At 43.0% G+C, this 14,997-nt stretch overlaps 1 protein-coding gene across 1 annotated transcript in view; it reads left to right on the forward strand.

The window, feature by feature from the left end:
• The window catches only part of adam19a (ADAM metallopeptidase domain 19a), a 177,383-nt gene that overhangs the window by 125,090 nt on the left and 37,296 nt on the right, over positions 1–14,997 (forward strand). The window contains exons 6-9 of the mRNA XM_041965111.1: positions 6,630–6,813; positions 10,222–10,287; positions 10,888–10,959; positions 11,290–11,456. Coding sequence (XP_041821045.1) covers positions 6,630–6,813; positions 10,222–10,287; positions 10,888–10,959; positions 11,290–11,456 — 489 coding nt within the window. The remainder of the gene's footprint in view (positions 1–6,629; positions 6,814–10,221; positions 10,288–10,887; positions 10,960–11,289; positions 11,457–14,997) is intronic.

Consider the following 14,997-nt stretch of genomic DNA (forward strand, 5'->3'; position numbering starts at 1 on the left):
CTGGATTGCGTGTATTTACTTTTTGGACCAGGTCATACACAGACAGCACTACCAATTGCTTTCCTGCTAGCTTTAATCGCATCTATCCACAGTGGAGTCTGTCAAGATACAGGATGGCCTCGTATTTTTGACGAATTGTGCACATCATTGTGCTGCAGTGGAGGTGGAGGTTTTGCTTTTTCTGAGGTCAGTTTGAAGGACTAAAAACTAAAAAATTATCACATGATTTGAAGGAGTCATGTCTGATTTCAAACTCTTCTGTTAACCCCCCTCAGTAAACCTGTTTTGTCCCTGTCATCATCAGTGTTAGAAACAGAAAGAATGTGTTCTGTTGGATATGGTCTTCAAAATGTTGCCAATGTCAAGCATGTTGGCCAGAAAACACTAAAAACACTCTGCAGATATGCTGCAGGTTGCTGTTATCGCTCGTTTCATGCGTCCCTGCAGACCATTTGATACTGTCAAACTTCCCCAGTTTCAAAAAGGAGTTTCTATTCTCTTCACACAACTTCTTCAGCATGGCAGTATTTTTTTTCTCCACCTTTTTGTTAATAAAACTGCAGTAGCTTGACAATGAAACACGTAAATGTTTACAGCAGCCCCATATGTGCACATGGCGACCAGCTCTGGCGTCCTGTCATCATGGCAGAAATTCACTGGTCCAATGATTATGGCCTGAGCAGCTCTGTCAGCAGCCAGTCCAGGGAAGTCTGAGGTAATCTCTCCATTGATGCACACACACACAATGTATACAACCTCACACACATACACAGACTGTTAAGCATTTCATATTTTTGAGAGGAAGGTGAAAAAAATGATTTTTTTCTGACACAGAAATTGAGGTGCTTGCGAGGTGGAGGTCAGAAAGCACATATTGTGTTCGTCACAAAAGAATATGCAGGGAGTGGCTGCTGTAGTTAATGTACTGAACGGGACAGATGGGACAGCACCAGACATGTTAAAAAAAAATCTGAAGGTAGAGGCAAAAAAATGGCAAGCTTCAGCTCCCTTTCAAAATACTGTAGAGAATATTGTATTGTGATTGGTCGACACCATGATATAGTTTGAGTGTGAAACTGAGAAATGTCTTGTCTTGCTTGAGTCACTATATACCACCTGTAGCAAGTGAGTTATAGCAAAACTCATTTTCATACTCCGGATGTTAAATGGACCAGGTGTCTTGACCCTTCTACCTGCAGGAAATCCAGTATATTTCTCTAATACCACATAAATGACCTCCCTAAAAACTAACACACTTTATTCTTTGCTAATGAAATGGAAATATAAACTGGGTATATATAATGTATAAAGTAACAACGCAACAACATTAGTAACATAGCTTTTGTATAAACTATCCAGATCATGTCCTCCAACCCATTGTACAACCTCAGATCCAGGAGGAGCATTGCGGATTGCACCTTGGCCATGGAGCAGTAGACCAGGTCTTTAACCTTGCAGGGCTGCTGGGGGGTTCATACAAGGCTGTGCATCCGGTCTACATGTGTCTCCTGTGACTGTGTACCCTGGGGAGTCCTGTCAGGTGTGTTACAGGAGTATGGGGTACTGGGGCCGTTGCCATGAACCATCCGACCATTGTACTACCATAGTGAGAGCTGTGACTTGATTTTTAGCTCAAGTCACAGCTCTCAAACCAGGTCGGCGATTCCATGAAACGATGCAGCTGACCTGGCAATCTGCTTTCATGAATTGAAAATGGCATAAAATTCTGCTCACAAGAACTCAGCCGCTGCTGTCACGTAAACCCCAGTGCTTGACAGTGATGACCATTGGGTGTTGGCCTCTACGAAGGTTTCCCCTGTCTCCAGTGGTGTAGGTGATATTCATGGACAGGATTTCAAGGCGCAGCCGAGGTGAGGAGAGTTTCCATTTTTGTAATCGAAGAATTGCGTCTCTGCTTTCTGCAGATGACGTGTTTCTGTTGGCCTCATCAGATCATGACCTTCAGCAGGCACTGGGGTGGTTTGCAGCCAGCATGAGAGTCAGCACCTCTAAGTCTGAGGCCTTGGTTCTCTGCTGGAAAGAGTGGATTGCTCCTGCCAGGTCGGGAGTGAGTGGTCCAAGTGAAGGAATTCAAATATCTGGGGATCCTGTTCAGGAGTGGTGGTAAAATGGAGCATGTGATGGAGCAGCGGATCGCTGCAGGAGCACCGGTAATGCAGGGTTGGACTGGGCTGTTGTGGTCAAGAGAGAGCTGAGCTGGAAGACAAAGCTTTCGATTTGCCAGTCCATCTATATTCCAGGCCTCACCCACGGTCAGGAGCTTTGAGTAGTCACCAGAAGAGCGAGATGGTGGATAGAAGCGGCTGCAATGAGTTTCCTCCGCAGGGTGGCTGGGCTCACCCTTTCACTGAGCTCAGACATCCAAAGGGAGCTTGGAGCAGAGCCACTGCTCCCTCGCAAAGAAATGAGCCAATTGAGGTGGTTCAGTCATTTGATCGAGATGCCTCCGGGCACGTCCAACCAGTAGGAGACCCGGGGGTCGACCAGAACATGCTGTAGGCATGTGTATTAGCATATATCAGAAAAATGTTAAAGGAAGCAAATAAAATCAGCAGAAAGATAAAAGAGGTTTGGTGTGATTCAGCGGGGAAAAGAGTGATGTGTTTTTCCGGAAGCCATAATGAGCCATAATGAAAGCGTTCTGTCAAGGGTCACCTTTTATGCCCTGACATCTTTGAGCATTTCCTCTGCTCGACAACAGTGCTGTCATAAACTTTGAATCAAGTGCAACTCTACCATCTGTCCCCGTCGCTCTCATTATAAGATCATGATTACGGCACAAACAATGCCGGATTTTAACGAGGAGTTGTGAAAATTCCTGGTATATGCATTGGATGTGTCGGCAAGGATAAAGAGTTGAAAAAGTACCTTGATGATACCTATTTATTGTGTTCCAGCTACAGTGTTGTATGAAATATCCTCAACATTTTCTCTGTGGATTTGACACTTTGCTTTGGAATGGACAAATTGCACAACCCTGCAGTACTTACAGGGAAGTGATGATTATGCAAAAGAAAAATCTCATGATTGCAAAAAAAAATGTGAGTTACTGGAGGCCCCTGCTGCCAGGATAACAAAGTTTCTGATCAGAACTTTTGTTCAGGTTTCAGCATTGACCTTCTCTGTTCATATCTGCAGTCCTCCAGCGGTTCTGTGTGTTTTCTTTTTCACTCCTGCTTGCAGTTCCCAGCTCATTTTCCCTGCCAGCAACTTTCATGCTATAATGAGGTGCTTTGTATTGACTCGGGATGAATTACATGGTTTTAAGGGAAATTGTTAAACAGCCTTGGACACATAATTACTTAAGAACAAAGAAAAAAAACCTACGGTACTTTCTCAGAAAGCATGGCTTCGAGCCCATCTGTGCCCATATGGTCAGCAGTGTGGATGAACACAATAGCCAGCCCAACCCGTCTCACAAAAACCAATTTGATTCCCTCTGTGCCCATTTTGTCTGCTGTGAAATAAATAGCAACTCTGACAAAATCTTCACAGGCAAGGTGGAATAGTTTTCATACAAACTTCAAATGCATATTGAACCACAGGAAGCCTGTATGAATCATTGTTTCTCAACATCAGGACAGTGATGGATATCCACAAAAGGCATATGCTCTTTCTAAGTATAGATATCACAATTAAAATAATCCTTAGACTTGTATAATTATATTGTGTTTTAATGTCTTTATGTGGATTTAAAGTTTTTATTAAATATATGATTAACCAATTAAAAGCTATTTATACTGTTTATATTAAAGTCTGACTGATGTTATTATGAGGCTGATAACATTTTTGATATTTGAGAGTTAAAAAGTATAATAACAATACTTTAGCATGAACATTTTGCTGCTTTTTACAGCTGCCTTTCAAAGCCACTTTCTTCATAGTAAAAAGATTTTGGATAAGACTGTTTTTTTTTCAGGTCTCATTTGGGTAAATAGTTAAATTGGCTGTGGAAAACAGCTTTTTAAAAAGCCCTGAAGTCAAATGAAAGATAGATAGACACGGGTCCAACTAAATATTTCTCCCTCCCTTTGAAGAGGTCAGAGGTCAGGTGACTTAATGTTGCTCATTTTTTCCTTCATGTACCAGATAGAGGGTTAGAGTTACGAGTCAGAGGTCAAACACCATCTCCTGGGATTGAGGCAGACTAATTTTATGAGGGTTTAGTGAAGAAATGTAGGCAGTTGATGATCTTCATAAGAACAGAAGTACAAGCAGGGCTTAATTTGTGCTGGATCCTGTTGGAACAGGATGCAGTACGTTCTAGATCTAGCCTGGGGGGTCCTATTTGACTGAATCTGGCAGCTCTTTTGCCTCTATCAAAATGTGTAGATACATTTGGTGTAATAATTGATGTTATAGCTGCACAGCTATGCAAGTGAGCGTTTGTGCTGTGAAATGGTGACATGAGTATCCTAAATTGGGGGTTGTGTGTTCATGTCCGTAGTACTGAAACGGGGTGAAGGAGATCGATAGACACTCAGACTGAACACGACATCTGGTTTCTTAGCCTGCTTGCTTTTTGTGGGTCTAAATAGAACCATTGGCCCCAATTCCATTCTCTCTCAATTGTGGCAATCAAGCACAGACAGAAGGGAAACGACAGGGAAGTGAAGGGCAGACAGACAGATGGACAGACAGACAATTAGCCAGACAGACAGACAGAGAGAGCTGCAAACCCTGCACAGCTGTTTCTGCGTTCCTCTCCCGGCTGATTTTGAATGGTTACTGTGAGTGTGCTGATTAATAAATGTGAATAAATAATGCTTCGTTTGGGTTGACAGGTTTGTTTCCTTGTATCAGCTAGCATCATTGTCCTCAGTGCTCCAGGCACTGTAGGTTTCCCTGTAGGTTTCTGATGCGTTTCGTGGCTTTTTGTCTTCCCCTCACACTCTGGAACAGCACCTGCTCTGTGTTCCTGAACCTCCTGATTTACAAATTTAGCACTGAGTATAAGTATGTGTCTGTCTGGATGAAACAAGAGGCTCCACCTCTTTCTCAGTGTCTCTCTCACACACACACACACACACTCTGTATGAGTGTGTGTGTGTGTGAGTGTGTAAGTGACTTACACACATAGTTTGGATATTCCCCCAGACAGTAACTGATGCAGAATGACCCTCTTTGCTTGAAATTGCCTTTTACAGCTCGGTGTTGTCTGGGACAACATTATGGCTTTTCTGTAAGGATGCATGTAGGACTAAACTTCAAACATATGACAGAATCATTGTCTCCTCATTTTTCCTTTTCCCTCTGCATAGATCATACATTTTTCATAGATAATAAATTAATTTCCACCAGCTATTAACATGTTCTGTGTAGGAGGTTGAGCGGGTTTTCCACCAATCAGAAGGTCGATGGTTCAATCCCGGCTCCTCCATGTCGGCATGCTGAAGTGTCCTTGGGCAGCATACTGAACCCCAGGCTGTGTCAGCAGTGTGTGTGTGTGTGTGTGTGTGTGTGAATGTTGCCTTTGTTGTGAAGTGCTGTGAGTGGTCAAAAGTAGACTAGAGTGCCACAGATGCAGTCCATTTACCATTTATCTGGATACATTAACTCAGAGGAGCTCAAACGGTGCACGCCGGTGTTCTAAAAACAACAGGAAGCAGGTTAGTTTGACCCGCTCTGTCAGCAGTTTTTTCACACGGACTTTACGTGGGCGAGGAATGACGTCGTCCTTGATCGACGTCCTTCCTGTGAATGCACGACTTGTGGTGTGACCTCTCCTGTTAAAGCCAGCTCCACTCATTATCTCACTATTCCTAGCCCTAATTCCTAATCACTACTAATCCATCATCTTTATATCCATGGTTACAGTGCAAACAGGAACTGCTAATAGCTAGTCCTGCATGCTGTTAATAGTGCCAGTTTGCTGGCCAGTTTACAGATACAGGCTTGACACAATAAAAGTGAGAAAAGTCGATGAATTTTCTTCTTGTTCCGCTGGCAACATGTCTTGGCATTAATAAGTCTGAGGATGACACGTTCATGTCCAGATAGTTACCCTGTGTTGAAGCCATACAGGGAGCAGATGTCTCATTTCTGTCTGAGGTGGAGCCTACAGGGTCAGACTTTGAAAACACCTGCATTAACGGACTAATTTTATTCCCCAAGATCTTCACAGTTTCACCTGGTATTGTAGGTATGACTGGAGTTCAATCGATTCTGCCCACAGCGTGATGTGATCTCGGTGTGGAAAGTGGGCAGGTGGAGCTGGCATTATGAGAAGTAATGGGGGACACTCTCAAGTATGGATCAGATGCAGCTGGAGACAGCTGGAGGCATCTGTTGGCTACTTTTTGGTGGTCTTGCTGACAAGGTTAAAAGCTTGGAAATGTTTGAATAGAAGTAGTTTGTACAAAGTGTCATCCGACCACATCAAAAGACAAAAGTATGTCCACATTCAAAGGTGGGGCAAAAAGCACACTTTTAGATATGACAGCCTGGTAAATTATCTTCGACAAAGAAGTAGGCAGTGTTGTATAAAACCTTCTTCTCTTAACCCTCCCAAGAAAACCTCATTCTCCCACTTTTTCAATCCCCTCTTGGTGTCTTCCACAAGCTCACGGGCGTCGCTCCTCTCCATTCCTTCTTTCTCCCTCACACAGGGGCCTGATATCCTTGAATTCTAGTGACACCTACTACCTGGAGCCGATCAGCGGAGTGGATCCTCTCCACCACTCACTGTTGAGTGCAGAGGAACTGCCAGTCAAAGGTGGAAACTGCGGCCACCACCATGAGACGACACCGTCCGACCACATCTCCGGCCTGCTCAGATCATTTCATTCACGGGTGAGTTTCCCGCACGCCGTTCATTTGCTGCAAAGCACGGTTAGACAATATGAGAATTATATTCCTGACGTAAAAATAAGTAGTGTGACAACACTAAGATTTTGTCTTCAATGCTAAACTGTGCCTCAAGACAAACTAATGACCAAATATTGGTCTGTTCCAAGAAAATGTGAGGAATGATTCCTGTGTCTCTCACCACATTGAAGAAGCAGCCTTGAAACAGCTTTTGTTCAAGGGTTTTCATTTCATTTAGCTGCAAAGTTTCCCTCCTGAATCCAGTTTTAGTGGACCAGGGTTCATCTGCAATCAGTCGGAGTATTGTCACATCAGACAACTTATAAAGGCACGAAGGTCGAGTTAAGTCTCAAGGCTACAGCTCTGGTAGCAACATTTACATACATATTTAGTACGTGGCTGTTTTGATGAGTGCTGTTGCTGCTGATCATTGTGGGATGGTTTGACACACAGAGCAGAGGGACGTTTAACAAAAAGCTCCTTTTCCTGAGAATTACATGACATACCCAAACCTCCACCTCCAGACGCCTTCAGCAGAACCCTGAAATCTTGGAGATATAGCATCCCTTAGCGCCCACTCATAACTTATGTTGTTGGTGTTTTTCTTTCCAAGTTTATTCTTTTTTCATGACTTCAAATGTTCTCTCTGTTTTGTACAAGGGCCTTTGTAACTGGTTGAGCATCAGCCACTGTGGCCGTAAGTGGCAATTAGAGGATAATGGTGAATATACTCAGCAATATCTGTCTTTTAGGTTTGCTACCATTAGTTAACATTTGCCAGCACAAGCTACTGCAGCAGCCTACCGTGCAAGGCTTCAGCCGTAAAACCCCTGAGTGTATTGAATGAAAGTGTAGGAGTGCAGGATTTAGAGACATCTAGCGGTGAGGTTGCAAATTGCAGTCAACTGTATATCCCTTTTTCCCACATTGACAGTCTTGCTTTAAACCAACCAGACCTAACAACTTCACAGTTATGCTTGGACACCTGAAGTTGCTATAGCTCCCTGCAGAACAACAGAGATTAAGTGAAGCGGACAGTTCATGTCAGTGCGACAGTCACATGGCATCCTCCACCTGAACAATGAACCCAACACACCCTTTGCAATAAGGCCTTGGCACCAGCATCCACCTGTCGGCATCTAACTGCTTTTTCCTGTGAAGTGGGGGGTGCAGCTAGTCATCGTCAGTTGAAGGGAGTTCTAATAGGACGCCACCAGACACATTCTCTATATTCACATGCAACAACACTGACTGAAATCATCAAGCTCACTGCTATGATCAGACACATAGCTCGAATGTTCCTTCCTCGTCAGCTGTCGTCCAGCCATGAACAACGCGCACACTTGAAATATTCCTCATAACCTTTCAGTGGGACCGTTCAAGCTTTGTGTTGTGTGTAAAGAAACTGAATTCCACAGTGGATGCATTGAAAGACACGAAAGTCGTGATTCATTTACCACCTCCGATGCGATGGACCGAGTCGTAATTCTCTTATGGTTTGGTTTATTATGCAGCAAAATGAAATCCCCAGCCACATGGGAACATTTGGTTCTTTGTCATACGGAAACACAATATTGAATAGGTCTCTGTGCCGTTTTAGGGTGCAAAATTACTGTCACACCACCTAGAAATGGAGGGAACTGTGGCTCTGACCGAGCTTTTCAGGTCTGTTAAAGCCACGGCCATACAGTAAGTTGATTTCCTGAGAAGAACTCAACACAGGACTAGTTTGCTCATCTGCAGTTATAAATGATAAAAAGCCTCCTCAGTGGGTCATTTTTGCCTTCATTTGTCTCCACTGCAGAGACAAACAGTCATTCCTTGGTTTTTCTTCTCATATTTCTTCCCATATTTATCATTTTCCCATTTGCGTTCTCAGTCACTTTAAACTGTCTTCATCTTTCTCTCCTCCTCGTACGCTAAAGCCCTCTTAGCTCTCCACCGGGGCATCATCCTTTTCCTGCATTTCTTTATCTTCCTCCTTCCTGCACCGTACCCCTTGGCTCTCCCAATTCCCTCCTCTGCTACCCATTAATCCTGGGTTGTTATGCAGAAATGCCAGCCACAGCACACTCCAGGCTGAGTCCCAATGCTTTTGCCTTGCCACTATTTGCCTCTCAAATAAACACTGCAATGTGTTATTGCATTAGTATGTGTGTGTGTGTGTGTGAGTGTGTGTGTGTCTGAACTCCACAGGCTGCCATCACAGCGTCACAGACTCCCCACCAATCTGCAGTATTGGTGTTAAGTCCAGACCGAGCCAAGTAGTAGTCTGCACGTAAATCAATGAGTTTTAATTACAGCAGAGCCTTTCCCTAATGGCTGTAATCAAGTATTAGCCGGGTGGAAACTTAATGATGGAGGGACATAAGGAGTCGTAAAGCTTTGTAAAGCAGCATGGACTGCTAAGAGGCTACTCATACATATTAGGCTCTTCACCTCTTTATGTACCCCTTTCAGACTGGGTCGTTTAGGAGGTCAAACAATCACGTCATGAAATTACAAGATTCCACCAGGAAAACTGTAGCTTTGACCTGTCGTTCTGCTGTGCTGCTCTTTGTGTTTGACTGTGTGTGAAGAATATGTTACATGGTTTTCTTCATTGCTTAGATCTGAAAAAAAGTCAGAAATTCCTACAAAAATAACAAACTTCACAGAAATTAGTGATCAGATAACAGAAAGTAGTAAAAAGCAAAAACAGTTCTTGTCTTTCTCAAACAGCTATAGTAGAAATAGTTCAGTAAAAAGGGACGAAAAATGGAATAAGTTATGTTAATGTGTTAGTAATCAGTTGCGGTCTCGTACATCTTTTTAGTTTTACAGTGAGATAAGCTGCTGTGTCACTGTCAGCACTATTGATGGGAAAATGATATGTGTTATACAGCTATTTTATTCTTATATAATTAGAATAACTGTCGGATGAATTTGAACTACTGACGGCATACATGTCTATAAAACCACGCTGGCTCCACTTTACTCACGGCCCATGGCTGAATCTAGCTGCCAGCTCCTGGTAGGTCGTATCGTGAAGCTGTCTGTGAAGAGTCTCGGTCATCAAGGCCATGGTCGTCCCAGGAGGGTTGAATAAGGGCAACTGGAATTGAATGTTTCGCCTCTCGTCCAAAGGGGCTCCTTTAGTTCTAAGTGATTGGCGAGGAGACCTGAATATTTAACCTCTGGGGGGGTCGCTATCAAGGTCATTGATACCACCTGGGTCTCCTCGCCGTGTCACAGTCATGTTAGAGTCCCTGAAGTTGTCACATGAGGCCAAATTCTATTCCAACGTGAATAGAATAAAAAGAATAGAATAGAAATAGTGTAGTAGAGTGTGATATGGTAGAGTCTGATGTGCTGTGTGTAACCATGCTCCTGTCTGCTTTTGTCTACTGTCAGGTTAAAAGGAACACTTGGGGCACAACCAAGTACATGGAGCTGTACATAGTGGCTGACAACACGCTGGTAAGTTGACAGCAACTCTCCACCTACCCCATCCACGCCACAGCAGAATATTCCTCCGCACATCAGCGCGAGCGTCAGTCAACCAAAGAAATGACACACCGGGACGGAAACAGGGCCCATATCTTAAACAATTATCTCATCGCAGCTAATGGAGCTCTTTCACAGTGAGAGCTCGGAGCTGACGTGGGGAGGCAAAAGCACGTGGAGACGAGGCGGAGGGATTTGTCTGCTTAATGAGGGAGAGTATTTAGGTGGAATCTAAAGGTGGAAGGGCTTTTAGATAGACAGTAAGCTACAGTGATGAGATGCTATGTCTTCATAAAAGGCCGTTTAGGATTCCGCCCGCTACATAAATGCCATGGTAACAGCACATGGTGATGAATATAAGTCTGGTCCTGTCCTTCTGTAATTGGTATAATTATGATGATGGACCGGGATAGGAGTGGTAAAGCAGGGCTGGTTGGGTATTAGTGTTGTTTTCATGAGTCATTAGTCTCTGCAAAGAACTTTAAGAAGGATTTTGTCTAACATTTTATTTATTTTTCTGACCACTGACCTCATTCATGCCGCTAATACTCCTCCATCTTCCCCATCCTGCAGTTTAGACGGCAGAATAAGGACTATGAAAAGACCAAGACGAGGATAATGGAAATTGCCAATTACGTGGATAAGGTAGGGCTGATGGGTTCCTCTGCTGCACACTGCACTTCTCCAGAGAACAAGCAGCTCCGTTCAACAACTACTAGATATTGCACAGGCGTCACATATCTTGATGTCATCTATTACTAATTTCTGATCTTCAGAATAAATGAGTAATCGAAATTTCCCTCAAATGTCTGCTGTCCAATGACGCCTCATCAGGGTTTAATCATAGTGTCCTTCAACAGCCCTTAAGAGGAGATTTGGGGGAAATCACCTGATGTGAGCAGGCTGTGTTATGGGAGCCTATGACAGGATTGTGGGTGTGTGCTGGCACCTACCTGTTGTTGCTTTTATGTTCAGTTCTACAGGGCTCTGAACATCCGCGTGCCTCTGATTGGTCTGGAGGTTTGGACCGACAGGGATCAGTGTATTGTCACCGAGGAGCCGAACGCCACCCTCTGGTCCTTCCTCCAGTGGAGGCAGAAGCTGAAGTCCCGCAAGAAACACGACAACGCCCAGCTGCTGACGTGAGCAACGGACACACACACACACACACACACACAAAAAAACATACCTAAGCTATGCCAACCATGTGCCAAAGTAGCACATCAGCAACACAGCAGATCATGAGTCCTCTGTCGTGTCTTCACTGAATCTGTTCAGCCACAGCTCAGTGTGGGTACACACATACTAAAAGTTTAAGTTTATTTTCACACCTGTGGTTTGGTTCATTTGTTGCAAACCAAAGAAAAAATAACACTGTTGCTTTTTAGTCCAGATCACATCTTTTCACATGGTCTCAGTCTGATTATTTAGTCTGCATCAGAGTTCAAGTGATTGTTCACGGTAGAGATGTGCGCGATTAGTCGACTAAACACTTTTCAATAATAGGGTAATGTGTTCATTATGCACGGCAGAGTTATCTGTCTTATCTATCTTTTTTTTTCTCTGGGAAAATCTGTTGAGGTCTGACATATTTCAGTCTCTCCAGCCACAATGTCGGTGAAAATATACTGGCTCTACACGCTGTTTTCCTCGCTGCTTCTCTCCCGATTTGGTGTATTAAGGGTTTATTTTGACCAGACCAGAGTTGATGACTGCTGAAACAGTGGAAACATGAACCAAGAAGGTTTTGATGAGTTTTATTTCTTTTTCTAAGGAGTTTGAGTGAAGTGTGTTTTACAATGATAAAATTTCTGTTTCTGTAAATGGAGTCTGGTGGTTTTGGCCAAAGCGATGTAGCGGCTGTTTCTGGTTAAACAGAAAGGATCTTACTCTTTAATAAAAGGAACTATCTCTGTGGAGATCCTTTCCTTAATGTAATCAGACACTTAGAATAACAGTCTGAGCATTCCAGTAGAAAAAACAAGCACTTTTAGTGGACGTGCATTGTAAACCCATTGAAACACATTTCACTGGCATTTAAATGCAAATGCAATCTGATTAATGAAGATGGTGATTAACGGTTTAAAATGGCTCTAATAATATATACAGACAATTTTTAACTTTATAGACTACACTAGGGAACATCCTTTGTTCATAACAGCCTATATGAGCCAAACCGAACAGTCAAGTGAGGCATGAAAGCTCCCAGAAAAGACACGCTGGGTTGCAGTTGTAGTTGTTGTGATCAGGACTCAGTCATTGGTAGTTGAACTGTGTTTTTTGTGTTCAGCACTGAGGGACTTTAGTATCTAGTTAACATTATGGATATTTCATTTTTGTTAGGAGTCTGTTCACACTAACAGGCTTACATAAATAACATAAATTTTGTAAGAAAGTCTAAATATTAAACAGTAATTTTCATCTGAAGGTCCAACTCTGGACTAATTTTTGTGAGATAATTTTATGTCCACCTCTGGGCGAGCTGCCATGCTACATCAAGAGCAACAACAGTGAGCCCATGTTAATATGTATATGACCCACAGTTTTATAACTGAGTTTACAACTGATATGCAACGCTTGGTTTGCTTTCACATCATGCAGGACCAAAACTAATACTGACAAAAATAGCAATACTTACAACAGGAAGTAATGTGCAAGAATTTGTTTGGCAGGTTTTGTTTACTACAGGAGAGAGAGAGAGAGAGAGGGAGACAGAGAGGCAGACAGAGAGAATGGGAGACTTTCCTCCACACAGCCGCACTTTTCATTCCAGAAGCAGCGGTGAAGTCCTGTCTCTTCATCTGCACAAAACACACCCCGACACAACTGCCAGCACCTTTCCTTCTTCTGTTTGGAAAACTGAAGACTCGAGGAATTTTTGCAGCTTGCATAAGCAGAGTTCTCCAAACAAAGGGGGGGAAAAAATCAAAATTAGATTTACAAAAAAAAAAAAAGAAGCCAGACTACTACAGCTGCCCAGACTCACTACCAACTGTTACCACCTTATGTGACATCAACTGATGCAACTCTTTGCCATTATAGCTTATCAAACATAAAATCCTATATTTTCTTTTGAAATCCTAATATCCATGAGGCCTTCGGTATAAATTCACCAAGAAATTCACTCTAGAAGTCGCTCTTTAAAATGCAGTACAGTGCAGCAGCAGCGCTGTGGCTAAACGGCTCCAGTGCTGACGCTGACGAGGGACTGCAGCTGTTGCTACAGCTGCCTACACCAGCCGCCTGACTGCTCGCGCTCCTCGTTCTCATCTATGACTGCAAACTGAACTGTACACTTCAGGTCTAGTTTCTTCTGACTTAACTATGTGGCCTGTGTCGACAGTTAGACTCAGTGATAAGACAGCAGGAACCCTGCCTGAGCAGAGGAATTACCACATGCAAATGCTGTATGTTGTTATATAATTCAGCAGGGATAACACATCTATAGTGCGTTATGGGGCTTTCATAGTGACGTATAATGCATTCATACTGCTTTGCGATTACATTGGTAAACACACAAAATGCTCTTTGATGCACTGTATCAACAGGAGAGCTGCTAGTGCTCTGGCCAGGACCATCTTCATATTGAAATCACATGAGAGACAGTGCGACTATAAACAACAGCAAAACATGGGCTGGAATGAAATTAGTGCACATGAACTAGGTAAATAACATGTTAGGGATTGGACCCCGCCACTGATTTGTTGGAAAATAGACCACTGCAGGTCAGAGAGCACAGAGTCATCAGTCATTTGTTTTATAATTACAGGTTTGTTTCTGCCTCCGTCTTTTTCCGTCTTTGTGCCGTCGATACTGCTTATAATGTTACTGCTATAAGGTTAATGTAGCACAGTAACTCAATTCCCTCTCTGTTTTTCATGATGCTACACTGTCTAGTCCATGTTAAGTTTATTTATTGTTTCACTAAAAAGTAAGTATAGCAGTAACTGGAGAATTAGGCACCACCATGCTGTACTGTTTGCACTGCTTATGCCATTTCCAGCCTGCAAGTAAAGAGCTAAACTCCAGCTGCTGACTGTGTTCTCTGACCTGCAGTGGTCAGTTCCTAAAGCAGGCACATTTTGCTTGTAATTCTCTGCATTTTTGGCATCTTACACATTAACCATTTATGATGCAGCATATATTCTTTTATATGCATTGACATGTATTAGACTTTACAAACAGGTGAAAAAGCAAACAGATGTGTATTCACCTCTTTAGCTGAGAAAGGCCAGGGTGAATGGAAATGATTTCACATTCACATCAAATAAAAGAAGCGAGGAAACCGACAGTCGTTTGCTGCTATTTTATTTTAAGCTACTTTTACTTCTACTTGAGAAATCATTTTCAAAAAGTAACGCAGCTTTCAATCCTCAACCCACCTCTGACTAACGCTTATTCAACAATATGTCATTCTTCCATCGTTTTTCACCTCAGGAGGAACTAATCAGAGAAACGAGCTGCTTCGGTTTTTGTTTGGAGTGAGAACCTGCAGACTCCCTGCCCTCCTGATGTTAGTACACAGGGACGTAATCATCATTGTACCTCAGCTAATAAGAAAGCTGATTAACTCCACATCCTCCTACATGCACCTCCTGTCCCCTGATGAGCTTCTGTGTGGCTCTAATGACAGAAACCCTCGCAGCATTGGGTCAGATCATTTCATATTTCGTTAGTGTTTGA

This window comes from Chelmon rostratus, chromosome 23, assembly GCF_017976325.1.
Source record: "Chelmon rostratus isolate fCheRos1 chromosome 23, fCheRos1.pri, whole genome shotgun sequence".
In the NCBI taxonomy this organism is placed as follows: Eukaryota; Metazoa; Chordata; class Actinopteri; order Chaetodontiformes; family Chaetodontidae; genus Chelmon; species Chelmon rostratus.